Here is a 15,135-nt window from a genome sequence, read left to right as displayed (position 1 = left end):
AGTCGAACCTCGCTCGCTCTATCTTTCAATTCTCAACGGGCTCCTCGAGTCTCTTCAACAGAGCGTGAGTTCGAAATCTCTAGACGTAGCGTCAACAAGAACTGTAAGCTACAGTTGGTATTTCACCTTCAATGGCGCCGAGTACAGTTCTCCTGGCTCCATTGACGGTGCGTTCTACATGGAAGCCGGCAAGAACTACAATCTTCATCATCACCGCCATATTGAAGGTCACTGTAATAACATCCACAAGGGAAAGGTGCGAGTGGGATTCTGGGTTGGAAGTTGCAATACTGGCCACAAGAATGCTGACGCTTACACAGGCTGGCCGACGATGTCCCGGATCTTCATTGAAGAGGTTCCAAAAGCTCAGCAGTAAACACGTTACCCGTAATGATTCATTGGACTTTGTAGGAAAACCATGATATAGTAAGGATAGAAAATTGCACTGCTGTAGTTTTACAAGCGTTCGTATCAAAAGATTTGACACTGTTGTATCAGCTGAGTAATAAAGTCCAGGAACATTATTAAAAGGCTGTCTCTTTTTTTAGTCTTAAGCCTCCCCATCATTCACTTACGAATTTCTAACACGAATTAAACTAAGTGTACGCCTTAAGTGCAACTGAAACAATATGCACCAATAAAAAAAGGTACATATTAATATATAAATTTTCTTTCTGGCAACCCAGAATTCAACCCTTTCGTTCAGTTATGCAGTTAAGCTTAAAATGTGATCACGTGCGTTTCTGTCCACCGAAAGCCGGTGTGACGTCACATCATTCAGGTTTAATTTAAAGCCAAAGTCAAACTCTCGCGTGTCTTTAAATTCACAGCCCAGATATTTTGGTCAGCAAAAGTTTGTCAGTTTCCTCAGTCGCTGTTGCTGAGTTGATAAAGTGTTCGTTTTCAAGCTGCGCTGTGACAATGGTTTTCAATACTTCAATACTTTCATTGAAACTGAAATATATTAATTAAGGAGGGTGAATCTAGGAGCTATTTTTCTCCGCGACATTTTCAAGATTTTATGATATACACAAATTGAGTTTTAGATAATGTCTGTTTTAAATCTGACTTGAAATGTGAGAGAGTATTTCGAGATTGCCGAAATATGATTTTCCTTATGCGATGGAGACAAGATGAAACTTTTTGAAACTGGATGAGATTGTTCATTTCATGGTGATAGTAGTCATGATCTTGAAGGTGTATCATTTTTTACTTGACAGTCTTGAACAATTCCCCGGGGCAAGTATTTGTCTCATTTCTCTCTTAAAATTTGTACAGTCATTTTAGAAATCGTAAAAATAATATAAAGCTTTCGAATCACGAGTACAGTTCAATGTATCAAAGAGAACACAAACGTAATAGCTTTCAGAAGGTTGTATCGCTTTTGATATATACTTGCTGGCTTTCATTTGTAAACACCACTAAAAGTCTAAGAGATCAATTGTCAAGGGAAAAATATAACAATGGTGTTAAAATAGGACTTCTATTTTGTTGGAGCATTGCTTGGCTAAAATTTGTCACACACCTTTAATGTTCGGAACTTAAACAAACAGTGACTTGCGATAAAGCAATCTGTATTGTGTTTTAAGTAAATAAGTTTCAATACGCTCGAGTAGAGATGGTCGCCGTTCAAACTACGGTTTTGTACAGTAAGAAAGTATAAAGAAAGCTATTTTGTTCTAATTTCAATTTTGCCAAACATAATGTATCTTTATGCAGCTTTTTACGTTGAATATACAGCCTACGCATATAGCTTTTGTTACAACTTTTAAGTCTTGTTGACACATTTATGTAAACTAGGTTTAGTTAGTTGACGATTTCAATGAAGCCGACTCTATTGAGATGTCTATGATGCCTTTTTGTTTGTCATTAGTTTGAAGCTGACTTTATTTAGCCGTCTTTATTTTCTTCCTTGCATGATGCAATCGTGCATTGCGCTACTATAAGTAAAGTACTCTGTTCATTGTAAGACGATTTACATCTCCACGATTTACGATTTTACATCAACGAGTGGTACATCGTAGACGTATAGCGAAGTACATGTACGAAGAATAAACCTGTGAAGTCCAAGATCTCTGAGTGTCCTGATTTCAGTTGTAGCAGATCCTACGGTACTTTGGAACCCGTGACAAGTTCCTTTCCCGCAGCAAGCGACTTGTTACGGGTTAATTCCCCAGTCAAGCACAGTCGTCCAGCCAGTTAGGCCTCTCAAACGCCCGTTTTCCCCTGGATAGAGTTCAGAGCGGAAACTGATCCGTTGCCACACGATATTCTCAGCGGATGCTCCTTGAAATTTACGCTTGGCTTGCATATCTGTGTATGCATATCATGACGATGACGTAAGAAGCAATATGTACGGTCAGTCAGTAGGGACTGTAGAACTTTTAATGGCGCTTTGTTTCCTTCTGTGATAAAGTATTTCTGTTACCTACTTGCCCTAATTAAGTATCCAACGCTTCACGGCTCAATTCTGGCGTCACTCTGGGGGAAGTTTGTTCAGGTATATGGATTGTTTTGTTATTAAAATTTCAGTATTCACGATACCAAAGCACAAAACAAATAGTTGAAACTGCATAATTATAAAGGGTAAGCTGAGATCGAAAAGGATTAAAGTAAACAAATTTCATTGTTGATTATTGTGACCTAGTCTCGATTTTCAAATAACTTGACGTTTTGAAGTTAGCAAACCACACAAAGCCAAAAATCTTATCTTTCATTAGATTAAACGAAGAATTATTGCGGCATTCAATTTTGGCAGAAGTGTCAGGAATGAAGTAAAGTTATTCAAAACAATGGAGTCGTGTTCAATGACGAACTGAAAGGGACAAGATTCTATTTCGAGGTTCCAATCTGAAGAATATGTTTTCAGGCGCGGACTTTGATGTATCCATATCAAAGAACAAAAGACTTCAGGAAGTGTTTACAGGTAAGATCGGTGTCGCTCGTTTATTTTTCGTTTAAGTGCGTTTGCGTTTCTTCTCTGAGTCAGTAAATGCCAGCTTGGTGAGCTGGTGTTCAAACAATTCATAATTCAATTAGTCATAAACACCGAACCAAAAGAACGATTTCACACTCTAACAAAAGAAGCTGAACCTTTGCATGCATTTCCTGGTGTGTTAAATTTTGTTTTCTACATGTCAACCGCGTTTAGCCTTGTTTTTAGTTTCGCTTTTCGTTTCTTAATTGACTACTTTTAGCGAGGCTTTTCCTCCCATTCAAAACAAGTTAACCTATAGTTATCAGACAGTGTTATAATATAGATAGGACCCTGCGCGCGCTCTGATTGATCAAAAATCATGTTTTATCAGAGCATAAAACATAGAGAAAACGTGTTTTATTGTTTTTCGCCACAGTATCTCTTGTCAGCATTTTTGTTAGAGATGGCGGAAAACCTTTTCTTTGAAGAAATTTGTGATGGAGTTCTCTACGAAATAACAAAGAGTTTTGAAGACGAGGCAAGTAGCATTTCAGTGGTATTAAATTGCGTCAGTTTATCGAACTGTGTGCTTCGCTGTTTCTACTCGCGGCGTATAAAATCTATATCATAAAACAAATGAAGAAGCCTCAGCCGTGTATTACATTGTGAAATGTAGCCTGCGGCTCGTTTTTTTTACATTTCGCTTCTGTTCTCAAATGCCCGTCGTGTTTTACCACAGTGTAATACACGGCTTAGGTTCAGTTACAAAATAACAGTCCAATTTCGACTGATCACAACATCGTCAACATTGTGTTCAGTTATTCTTGGAGTTAGATTCTTAATTAAAGATCAAACTGAGATGAACTGTATTCCACAGCAGATTTTGATGTACATCAGTATATATTTAAAAATGCGCATACCATGTTGTTGACAACAGCCTTTCAGTGACATTATCAGTGCAGTTTTCGTCTCTAAATCAGAGACATTTTCGTGATTCAAGCAAACGAATTGAAGGTCTATATGGGCTGTGATGACGTTTTTTCTATCTGAAAGCCATTCAGAAATATAGAATTTTATACTCTCTGTATCTGATTTGTCTCATTAAATTCTTTAATAAGAAGAGAAACTTAATAACGAACATCCAGCGTTTGCTGCATTTTTTCCATTGCGACAGAACAAAATTGAGATTTGGAAAAAAATTGATGGTCACAAGTAACTGCACTAGCGAGTTTCTGTGTTTGCGGCTAGATTGCGATCAGATTTTAATGTGCGGATATTCTGATTAACCATTACTAATTCCATCTTGTACAGCGCAATAAGATGACTCGATATTAAGTGTTTTTTAGATCTGTTTTCAAATGTAAATCGAATGTGATTATACCATGAACAGTTTTTTTATGCTGTTAAGGGCGCAACAAAGGCAACACACTTTAGCAGGAATTGAAGAGAGTAGCTAATTAGATCATCTCTATAATCCTAAGTTTCTGGGCTGACATTTGCAACGTAAGTATATGGAATGTTTTGCATTTTGAGTTAATATTTTTGTTGGCCTTTAAAGAACAAGGATTCAATGAGTTTTTTTGGTATCATTAAAAAAGAGAAGAAGTGATCCATCGCTTTGGTTTGTTTGACATTGCATTACAGCAGGAGCTAAGGAAACAGAATAAAATCCTTTATCCTATTGGACAAAACCACGACTAAACAAACCGTTCTACATGAATAACGAATAATAGAAAGATAAAAATAAATACAAATCCATTGTTTCACAAACTTGTTCTGACGAAAATTTTCCTAAACAAACATTAACAAAGGAAGTAACAAACAGTGTGGTCAGTGAGCCAAGGAAAGAGAACTCCTTGGAGAATTTTTTCTTGCTTAGAGAATTTAACGATGTAAGTTTGCAATTCTATTGAATATTCTTAAATTCTCCCAAAGGTTTTAATGTTAAATCTAACGTTAATTTCTCTGTTCTACTGTTAAGCTTTGTGTACACGCTCAGACGACCCAGAGGCTGAGTTTATTCAAAGGTAAATGATCTAGTGTTAACTGAGAAACATGCACCAATTTTTCCAAAAAAGTACGTCACCAGATTTAGAGAAAATGGAAAAAACTTCGAATTGGTACACCATAAACCATAGCCAGGGTAAACATACAGAAACATTAGATCACTCGATTTTGGGTAAATTAGTTGGCGAGTTCTATCAACGACAGATAATTTAGCAGTATGCGATTTTAAGTATATCAAGAAGAGTAAAGTGATGTTCATAAATAGACTCATTTCAAGTGTTTTAGGACTCTCTTTCAATATCGTTAGAGTGGTCAGGTTATTGTTTTCTCTAAAAAGAAACGTATGTTTCCGTTATAAATGTTTTGCCGTTGTAAATTCACCTCGTTACCTTATCGTTACCGTTCAGAATTTTGCTGTCTTTAACAATATAGGTTGAATTGAACATTTGTAAATTTTAACTGTTCGCAGAGAAATGACGTGTTTATTAACTGATAGCTGAGATCTGAGATCTTCAAAATTGATTCATAGCTGAGAAACATTCTGAAAAATAAATTGAAAAGAACCCCCAGAGCCTTCATTGAGACCTTAAAAATAGCGCGAACGGGATAAAACTACGATTCAATTACCAGACAGTCTCGTTTTAGCCCGTAGAAAACAATCTAATCGTAAAGTACACTAAACTCAACAGAAACACAATTCGTAAGTTTGAGCCAAACTTCTGTAATAAACATTGCGTACACTTCAGTGAGCCAAGATTAACGACAAAGACGTTCTACTTCTACTCATCTTAATTTTAACTTTGCAACAAGAACTGCGCTTCCTTCAGGTTTTGATAATGTATTTCATTTTAGAGCAGAATAGACGTACGACAAACAGAGGGAATTTGATAATTATGCAGAGTGTGTATTTGGACTTTGATTCATTTCAGAAATACGTGTTAAAACCTTTTATTATTTCAGGACTTGACTTCGGAGTGTAAAAAAGAAGGATTCTTTTTATTATCCGAATTTTCTGATTACAGTAAAGTTGCCTTTCGGCTGAAAAAAAAAAACTATAATGGAATTTTATCCAATAAACAAAGGCAAGCTGGAACAACTGTGACTCGCACTCATTCGTGAAAAAAAGAACTATAAATAACTAAATTGACTAAGCAAAACGTAAAATTATAACGCGTGTTCTCATTGGACAGACAGCAGAAGGCGAACAGTTTTAGCGAAGAGCTTTGCTTGTGAAAATATACATAAGACTTTTGCTATGTATGCCGTTTTACAAACTTGTTCTTACGCGAACCTCACACCGACAAACAAAGCAACAAAGTTTGCGTCACTAACAAACAAGGAGTTCATTTTAGGTCTGAACGGAGAGGAGAAAGGACTGTATAAATTTAAGATGTAGGTTGATTAGTTTTTGAATTCTTTCCTTGTTTTAACATTGTTCAATCTAACCGACTCGTTCTTCTCTTCCATGTTTAGCTTTTTGTTCCATTCAGACGACACAGTAGCACTGAGTTGCTTGAAGGGTAAGTGATTTCATTCATTGCACGTCTCGCTAGAACTATCCTGTTTCAGCTTTTAATTCATTTCTCCAATACCAGCGTAATATAAATTATCAGTATCGATCTTTTAGCTTTCGTCTTGCCAGAAAACACAATACAAAAACTAAGATCAAACGAATTTTACAAATATCAAATGAGGCAGCTTTTTGCAGTTGCGCTCATCAGCTTAGAATCAACGCATCTTAAAAGTCAGTTTTATTATTTGATACAAAATGGGATTAAGATCGCATCAGTGACGCTACTTATATTTCAAGGTGAAAGGCATCAGTTTAATCGTTGACTGATCATTTGGCTGTAATATGTTCGTTGAACGATATGTCTTTTGTGCAAAGGAAAAATCTGTGTATAAAGTCTATCCTACTGAAGTCGTGTTTCCTTTCAACAATATTATTGTATAACAATGTTGTATCTCTAGTTTTCATGGCTTTGAAGGAAAGTGGCTACCAATATTTAGCAAAACATCGGAGCAAGTGTTTACATATAGATTCTTATTTTTGCTCTAGTAAAAACTTAGCTCATCGCCGAATAATGATTTTTTGATATTTGATCAAAGTACTCGAAAACAGAAATAGAATTATAACTAATAAACAAATGCATAGGAAAATCGAAGTTTTCGTCACCGTGCACTTCTAAAGGGTGTTTTCCGATAGCAGAATACTTGTGTTCGGCAATGCGTTAATGAAGCTAGATGTCGGGCTGTCTCCACGAGGTTACCTTTTAGTGTTGCCATTTTGCAATCCTACTCGTTCCTTAAAATCACTCGATTTGTAACAATTTGTGTTTAGAAAGTTAAAGTAGAATTGTCTGAATAATTTGTGCACGTTTTTACCATCAATGCTGTTGGGTTTCTAATTCAAAAAGGATCCTTACAAAAAAAGAAAGTGTAAAGTGATAAAAACGTAAGCCTTTTCGTCACCGGTCAGTTTGTAAATGTTGGATAAGAACTTATTGACAGGATCGACGCGCTTTTTCAGATATACCTGTAACCTTGTTGATTCACGCGACGAGAGAAGGCTGCCAATGAGCTAACGGTGTGGCAGATATATTTCAATAGTAAATAAATGACTGAAAAAAAAGGTTCTAAGACCGTGTTAGATTTTTCCAAGTGTCATAAACGCAAGAAAAAAAAAAAGACGTCCCAACGCCTTAAAGCAAGGATTGGAACAAAAGCTTCAAAAATTCACTGAAGCCTGAAGATTATAGCCGTCTGTTCATTAAATGTTTTAGTACCGTTGTGTTTTTTTTTTTTTTTTTGAAAACGTTCTAGGAAAAGGTCTAAATCATCTTTAGATGCATTTTCAAGAAACCTCTTACTCAAAAATGGAGAAAGTTGGCTCGTTGACGTTGCGCATTTCATATTTTCGAAAAGGTTTTTTTGGTCCACAACACGTACACAGTTCTAAATCACGATTTAACGTGAAACTTGCCAACACAAAACAAATTGACATTAATGACAGATTCCGCGTCATTGGTCAGTCTAGAAATGATCTGACCAATGAGAGTGCTTAACGTTTGCACGTAATTTGCTAGTAAACGTGTTTCAACATGAATCTCCATTTGTCGGCTAACAAGATAAAATAATACACTGATAGCAGTATCATTTTCATTCAGAGGATTGCTGCCACAGTGGAAGGTAGGCACTTAATCGACTAAGCTGTACAGTCTGTTTTTTTTTTTCTTTTGTTGTTGTTGTTGTTTGCCTTCCCTGGGTTAGTTAACACTAAAACGAATTGAAGAATCATTTCTTTCTAGCGTAATTCTTACTTTCTCTTTTACAACTTCATTGAATTTAATGCTGCAAAGTCTCTCATGGACTTGGCGAATACTTCACTCCTGTTTGGCTGAAAGAAAAACAACACGGAACCAAACTGAGCGCTCGTAACAGCTAAAGCAGCTCTCGACAGTCACTAGTACTTAGCATCTCTTGTGCTGTAAAAACCAATAATATAAATGTAGGCGTCACGGTTTTATTTTGTTATTGGCGATTAGATCAAGAACTTTATCCATTTCCATGGCCTCCAACAGAGTAAAATCATTTCTGGACTAATTTTCAAGCATTGATATTAACTCACAACGATCAGAAAAGAAAATGTAGGAAAACTGCGAAGCAGTAGAATAACTGACGAAAGAAGTTTTCTAGAAGGCACAGGATTAACTGTGTCACTGTGACCATACCTGTTTCACTTTTCTGACATTAATCTCTACAGGCTAAACGATATTAAAGGGAAAACCTCGTACAGAGAACTTGCTGATCATGTTGTTCCTACTGCTTTTTGTGCTGATAACCCTGGCCTCTGCGACCGCCAATAATGTCAGCAGCAAACCATGTGACAACAAAGTGAGTAGCTCCCTCTTTTTTGTGTGAGTTAAAGTAAACGGGGAAAAAAGAAGAAAGGAAGGAAGAACGAGAATAGTGCAGATGATATTATCGCTTGTAAACATCGATCATTGTTGTTGACTAAATTCACGAAGACTTACATCAAGGCACTTCCTGTCACTTTATTATAGCTGGGACCTTCACAGAACTCAAGGTGTTGATCTTTCTTCTGACACAGGTCTCAATGTGTTACGGTGGACAACCAGGGACAAATGGCATCCCCGGTATGCATGGCATGCCGGGTACCCCTGGGGCACCTGGCCGTAATGGATGTGACGGAGCCAAAGGAGACCAGGGCAGCCCGGGGAGGACTGGGTCCCAGGGAACATCCGGTGCGGAAGGAAAGAAAGGAGATAAAGGAGAGTCTGGAGCTCAGGGACAGCGAGGCGAGAAAGGTGAGAGTGGAACTTCAGGATCGCCTCAGCTTTCCTCGCACATGAACTGGAAAGAATGCACCTGGAAAAAGGAGGACGGCAAAGACTCAGGTGTGATCCAGGCAAGTGATTCACAGCATGAGTGTATAATATATTCAACAAAGTTCTGTCATTTGTCATTACTAAAACTATGGGATAAAAGTTAATCGATGAACAGGTCGTAAGCTGTAGGCTTTTGTCGCTCGTGCTACCATAATGTTTGGCATAATCTAGCAAATCGACCATAATTTTTAGCCTTAATCTATATTTAGCACTGCTAGCATAACTGTGGCTTTTCTTCCTTCACGAAGTGATGTGATTTCGTTTTGAATATACGTCTTTTCACTTGTTCTGTTTTTAAAACTTCTGTTACTGTTGTCTTCGGGTCGCCTTGTGCTTGGTCTTTGGCCTCGTACATACGGCTCTGTAGTGGACTGTCTGAGCATAATGATCTCAGATGACTTCCCAAGTTCCAGTTCAAATAGTTCAGCAGCTTGCAATGTCGTACAGAGTGCTTCAGTCTCTTGGAAGCGTTTATTAAAACCGTCATTAAGAGCGAATTAACCCAATTCATAACCCCACCGTAGTACAACTGTACAAGGGGGTAGGGGGAGGGTTCGGGGAGGTTGATGCATTCCTCCTATAGGTTTTCATTCTGTGAAGGCACAAATAAATATATTTACATAAATTAGATAGGCCTAAGCTTGCTCTGCAAGGTGACACCATTTTTGTTAATTACGACGTCATTTGACCCGCCATCTTAGATGCGTTATCTTGGATTTCACCATTTTCTTAAAAAGTCAAGAAATAACGGAAATTAAGGTGACTCAAAACAGTTTTCTGGGTTTTTTTTTAGACTTATAGAACTAGGTGCGATTTTTTAAGCTTGGAACTGTACTCTTTTGAATGGCTGTGCAATCCTTTTAAGGTAACTCTCCACTATACCTTTATGCTTAAATCACAAATTAAGGTTGCACTGTTCTTTTGCATAGCAACAAACTTAACTCACTTTTTACCATCAATTGCGTCCAACTTAAAAAATAAGTCGGTGACCCTGGGTTTTTTTTCTAAAAATCTTTTTGTTACCCATAGAAGAGACAGGAAAAATTATAAAAAATTCTGTGCAGTGGATTTTCGCTGGAAATTTCCACGTTGGAGTAATTCCACTCCACAATTGTTTTTTAATGATTTTTAGCATTAAAAAAGTAGGGTCACCGAATCAGCTTTTGAGATATTAGCTTCGTGGTTGAGGACTTTTAAGCACGTGTTCTACGCGCAAATTAAAATCTCGACTTTGTAAGATCGGCCATAAAGGCCCGAAGGTGAGACTAGCTTAGTAGAAAGCACGAAGGGAACTTGAAGAGTAGTTTTTTTTAGAATGATAGCCGGCGTGATCGATCGCAACATCGACATCAAAATTTTCGTTTACGTTCCAGCACAACGGTTAAAAGAATGTTTTTCCTTTGAAATTGCCTGAGGGATGGATATTTTTGTAAGGTAAAAATAACGATAACGCAAACAGCTTACTAAACTTGGTGGAAACAAAGTTTTACTAAGCAGGCCTTGCGCCGTCAGGTTTGTTTTGATTTTTGCGAACTTTAATCTCGCGCGCTATCTCGCGACCCCTCGGGTGATAGCGTGATGCCTCACGCTGAAGAGCACGCTAGAGCGTAAGCGTTTCACGGACATATTACTGTTTTGAGCCACCTTAATATAAAATTAAGCCAGGATGCTTAGAAATGTAGAAAACGGCGGTTCCCAACGGTGTTATTACTTCTTTTTTCTTTATTCGCCCTATTCTGTCTTTATTTTGCTTAAAAACCAAGTAGCATAATTTTGATGCGAGGAGCATAATTTGGAGAAACAGCAAAATTCGGGCATAATTTCCAAAAGTTTTTGAGCAGTGCTAGGAGCATAATATGTCAGTTTTACGAGCACAATCGACCAACGGCAGGAGCCCATGACCATGGTCATGGGCTCCTGCCAACGCCTAGTAAGCTGCGTACTTTGATTATTATTTTCTTTGACCCATGCCGCCCTCACCTGAAAGGGTAAATTTCCTACGTACTCTGGAGTAGGTAGCATTTCATTGACAATGTCGAGTCCGGTTTTGATCAACAAGATTTTCAGCTGACCCCTCTCTCCCCAAGTTAAAGAAATGAAGTGACTTATGAAGGTCATGTATGTTTTTGTGACAAATTGATATTAATGATTAATTTATTCTACAACAGTCCTACAGTGTTTCTCGTCCCTTCATTGCTGGAAGTGATTTTCTAATTTCACTGACATTGATTAATGCGATTAACTGCAGAACTGTGAATTTATGAAGAACTTCACAGACACTGCCCTCCATGTCTACTTTGCTGGTAACCTCAGGGTTGGTTACTGTGTCCACTGCTGTAGTCGTTGGTATTTCACCTTCAATGGCGCCGAGTGCAGCTCTCCTGGCTCCATTGACGGTGCCTTCTACATGAGAATCGGCAAGAACCACAATCTTCTTCGTCACCGTCATATTGAAGGTCACTGTAATAACATCCACAAGGGAAAGGTGCGAGTGGGATTCTGGGTTGGAAAATGTGGTGGCATCAAGAATGCTGACGCTATCACAGGCTGGGTGACAGTGTCCCGGATCTTTATTGAAGAGGTTCCAAAAGCTCAGCAGTAAACACGTTACACGTGTTGATTCACTAAACTTTCTAGAAAAACCACGATATAGTAAGAAAGTTGCACTGCTGTAGTTTTACAAGCACTTGTATCAACAAATTTGAAACTGTTGTATCAGCTGAGAAATAAAGTCCAAGAACATTATTCAAAAGCTGTTTCTTTTTCAGTCTAAAGTCCCCTCGTAATTAATTGACGAATTTCTAACACGAGTCAAACTAAGAGTATGCCTTAAGCGGGAAGAAGCACTTGGAAATAAACAATTAATGAAAATGTACATATTAATCTATAAAGTTTCTTTTTGGTAACCCAGAATTGAACCATTTCGTTCAGTTATTGAATTAAACTCAAAATTCGATGATCGCTTGCGTCTTAGTCAGCCGAAAGCCTTTGTGACATCACATCATTCACCTTTAAAGCCAACGTCACTCTCGCTTGTCTTTAAATTTTAGGTTATAGCTCATATGTCGTGGTCAGCAAGACTTTTTTTGCAATGCACTGTTGTTGATTTGGCAAAGTGTTTGTTTTCAAGCTATGACGAAGGTTTTTAAGACGTCATTCAAATTAAAACATATATAAAGTGTGGTGCGTCCAAGAGCTGCCTTTTTTTTTCTCCGCAACATTTTTTCAAGATTTAATGATATACACCAAAATGAGTCTCGGGTAAATACTTATCTTGTCTTAAATATTTAAATACTTGAAATGTGAGATATGGTACAGGTATTTCGTGATTGTCGAGTTATGGTCTTCCTTATATGCGATGGAGACATCAGTGATGAAACTTTTTGAAACTGGATGAGGCTGTTTAATTCATGGACATGGTAGTCAAGATTTTGAAAGTGTATCATTATTTTTATTAACAGTCAAGAAAAATTCCTCCTGACAAGTTTTTGTCTTACTTCCCTCTTGAAATTTTTACATTTTGCCACATTGCAAAGCCATCAAAACGATTTTTTCATGAGAAAGTTCCTCTATTTAGCCATGAATAGTACGATAGCTTCTACTGTACTGACAAAACCTGCTCGTCTTACGTTGAATGTTGCCTCACAGGTGCACTTCAGCCGGTCAACAGACAATCAAGCAATTATCACGGGGTCTCATCAGTTCAAGCGTTAAACAAACTCAGTCACTGTTCTCGTTATTAAAATATTGACTCAATGAACTCTATACGTGAAAGTGTTTGCTCGATCCCTCTCATTTTTTAATTCTAAAGACATCCTTGCTTGATTCCAAGTATTTGTTCTGGTTTCTGAATTTTATTAACAATTACGAAGACTTTCGATAATATGTTAGAGCTTCTACAATATATCGATAGAAGAATATTTAGAAAGATTCCTTGATAATGAAGAGGCCACGTTTAAAGAAATCCTATAAGAATTAATTATGCATCATTTGTCTCATTTTTGTTTTTTTCTTTCGGACTTGCCTCTATTCACTAGTTAATCAAGTTGTTTTTAATAGAATATAAACTAATTAATGTTCAAATATGACGTAAAACAGTCCGAGCTCGAGAGGAGCTTCTTTATGTCAATCATTCAAACATCTAAAACAGAGTTCGTGTTTGCCAAAGGATAGCGCAGCAATTGAAACTGCACAATTGAACGATACGAATTCGGTTGAAGCAAAAACATTTCCCTGTGGGTAGACTAGGTAGAGCGTTGTCAAACTTATCTCGATTTCAGAATAGCTTGACGTTTTGATAACACAGCAAGCAAACCAAAAATTGCCACTTTCGTCGAAATGTCCGTTCAGTAATGAACTATTAAATTTCAGAAATAATAAAACCAATATGAAGCTTTCTAAATCACGAGTACAGTTCAATGTATCCACACCAAAGAAAAAAAAGCAAAAGTAATACCTTTCAGAAAAATATTTCGCTTCGGATATATACTTGATGACTTGCATTTGTAAACACCACTAGAGAGCAAGTAGTCAGGGATTAGTATTCTCAGCGGCTACTCACTGAAATGTAGTCCTCAGGCATATCTGTGTTCGTTTATCCATCAAATATTCTCGCTCGCGCGCGATTGTCTAAATTCGTCACGAGACTGAATATACCCCTATCTTTACAACAGAACAGAGCACAGTCGAGGCTTCTTTATTTGTTTTATGATAAAGAATCCAGCAATTTCCCCACGCATGCGGCTGAATTTTCAAATTAAACTTTATTTTCCAAACGAGTAAAAGTGACGTCAGCGTGCTCTGTTCTCTGATAAAGCACGCTAAAATAAGCCAATCACAATCCTTGTTATAATTGTTCAAATGATTACATTAGCTAACGAGACGACAGCTGTCAATCACAAGCTGGACTTCAGCTGAGTTTTCAGTTTCGAGTGGCTTTCGAGAGAAGAACGATGCCTTCAAAGTTCGCTTTTTAGTTTAACTTTTAAATAAGGATCTAAAAGTTTTTATTCCAGAGGAATCCGGTCCCATTGTGGCCCATTAAAGCGTGCACTTTTCCAATGGAAATTGCGAAACAAGGAGCTCAAAGCTTGCGGATGAAAATGCGAAATGCTGAGTTGAATTTGAAAGAAACTTTTGCAGCCGCTTGCAGCAAGATTGCCCTAACTAGCGTCAAAGTTCCCACTGGTTCTACGCCAAGTACAGGAGAGAATATCAGAGCAAGCTTTCAACTGATCACTTTGTCCTTGGATATTATCTGTTCCCCGAAGATCACAACTTTCCTTGGGCTCCAATTTGTCCTCGGAAAACTGTTTGCTTCTTGAAACAGATAATTTCCGCGGACAAATATCTGAGCATATTTTCGCGCCAAATGGAGGCTTTTATTAATATATCATTACAGGCTTGTGGCTAATACATGACGGTGACGTAAGGAGCAATATGTGAGGTCAGTCAGCGAGGATTGTAAAATTATTCATGGAGATTTATTTTCTACCGTGATAGAGCATTTTTATTGTCTACTCGCTTTGATAAAGTATCAAACTCTTCACGACTCAACTCTGACGTTATTCCGTCAGATCTGACGGAAGTTTTTTCAGTTGTATTGTTTTTTTTCCTATTAACATATCAGTGTTGACGACAACAAACGCTCAAAACAAACAGTTGAAACTAAATAATTATATAGAGTAAAAATTGTGTTAATGCAATTAAATTTCATAGTTGTTCATTGCAATTGTTAACTGCAAGTCTCAATTTTCTAATGACTTTATGTTTTGAAGCTAATAAACCACACAAATCCAAATT

General features: G+C 37.4%; 2 protein-coding genes across 2 annotated transcripts in view; both read left to right on the top strand.

Moving 5' to 3' along the window:
• The first annotated feature begins 2,670 nt into the window (after nt 1-2,670).
• The window catches only part of LOC149106214 (collagen triple helix repeat-containing protein 1-like), a 38,660-nt gene continuing 26,195 nt past the window's right edge, over nt 2,671-15,135 (top strand). Inside the window, exons 1-2 of the mRNA XM_089297781.1 lie at nt 2,671-2,926; nt 6,398-6,421. Of these exons, the coding sequence (XP_089153907.1) occupies nt 2,860-2,926; nt 6,398-6,421 (91 nt within the window). The 5' untranslated portion in view covers nt 2,671-2,859. The remainder of the gene's footprint in view (nt 2,927-6,397; nt 6,422-15,135) is intronic.
• On the top strand, nt 7,699-12,085 carry LOC149106218 (collagen triple helix repeat-containing protein 1-like). Its single transcript, XM_089297797.1, has 4 exons — nt 7,699-8,113; nt 8,688-8,818; nt 9,036-9,353; nt 11,582-12,085. Exons 2-4 carry the CDS (start codon nt 8,735-8,737, stop codon nt 11,933-11,935), a joined length of 756 nt encoding a protein of 251 aa, XP_089153923.1. The 5' UTR covers nt 7,699-8,113; nt 8,688-8,734; the 3' UTR covers nt 11,936-12,085.

The sequence above is a fragment of the Orbicella faveolata genome, unplaced genomic scaffold (assembly GCF_042242905.1).
Source record: "Orbicella faveolata isolate gen_17 unplaced genomic scaffold, um_ofav_v1 contig_3, whole genome shotgun sequence".
Classification (NCBI taxonomy): Eukaryota; Metazoa; Cnidaria; class Anthozoa; order Scleractinia; family Merulinidae; genus Orbicella; species Orbicella faveolata.
The sequence above is the reverse complement of the archived record's forward strand: the minus strand, read 5'-3'. Positions and strand labels throughout refer to the sequence as shown.

Excerpts from the sequence above, each read along its gene's own strand:
- LOC149106218 (XM_089297797.1), top strand. The coding sequence starts at position 8,735 with ATGTTGTTCCTACTGCTTTTTGTGCTGATAACCCTGGCCTCTGCGACC. Across the intron at positions 8,819-9,035 it reads GCAAACCATGTGACAACAAA|GTCTCAATGTGTTACGGTGG; the intron begins GTGAGTAGCTCC and ends CTTCTGACACAG. Across the intron at positions 9,354-11,581 it reads AAGACTCAGGTGTGATCCAG|AACTGTGAATTTATGAAGAA; the intron begins GCAAGTGATTCA and ends GATTAACTGCAG.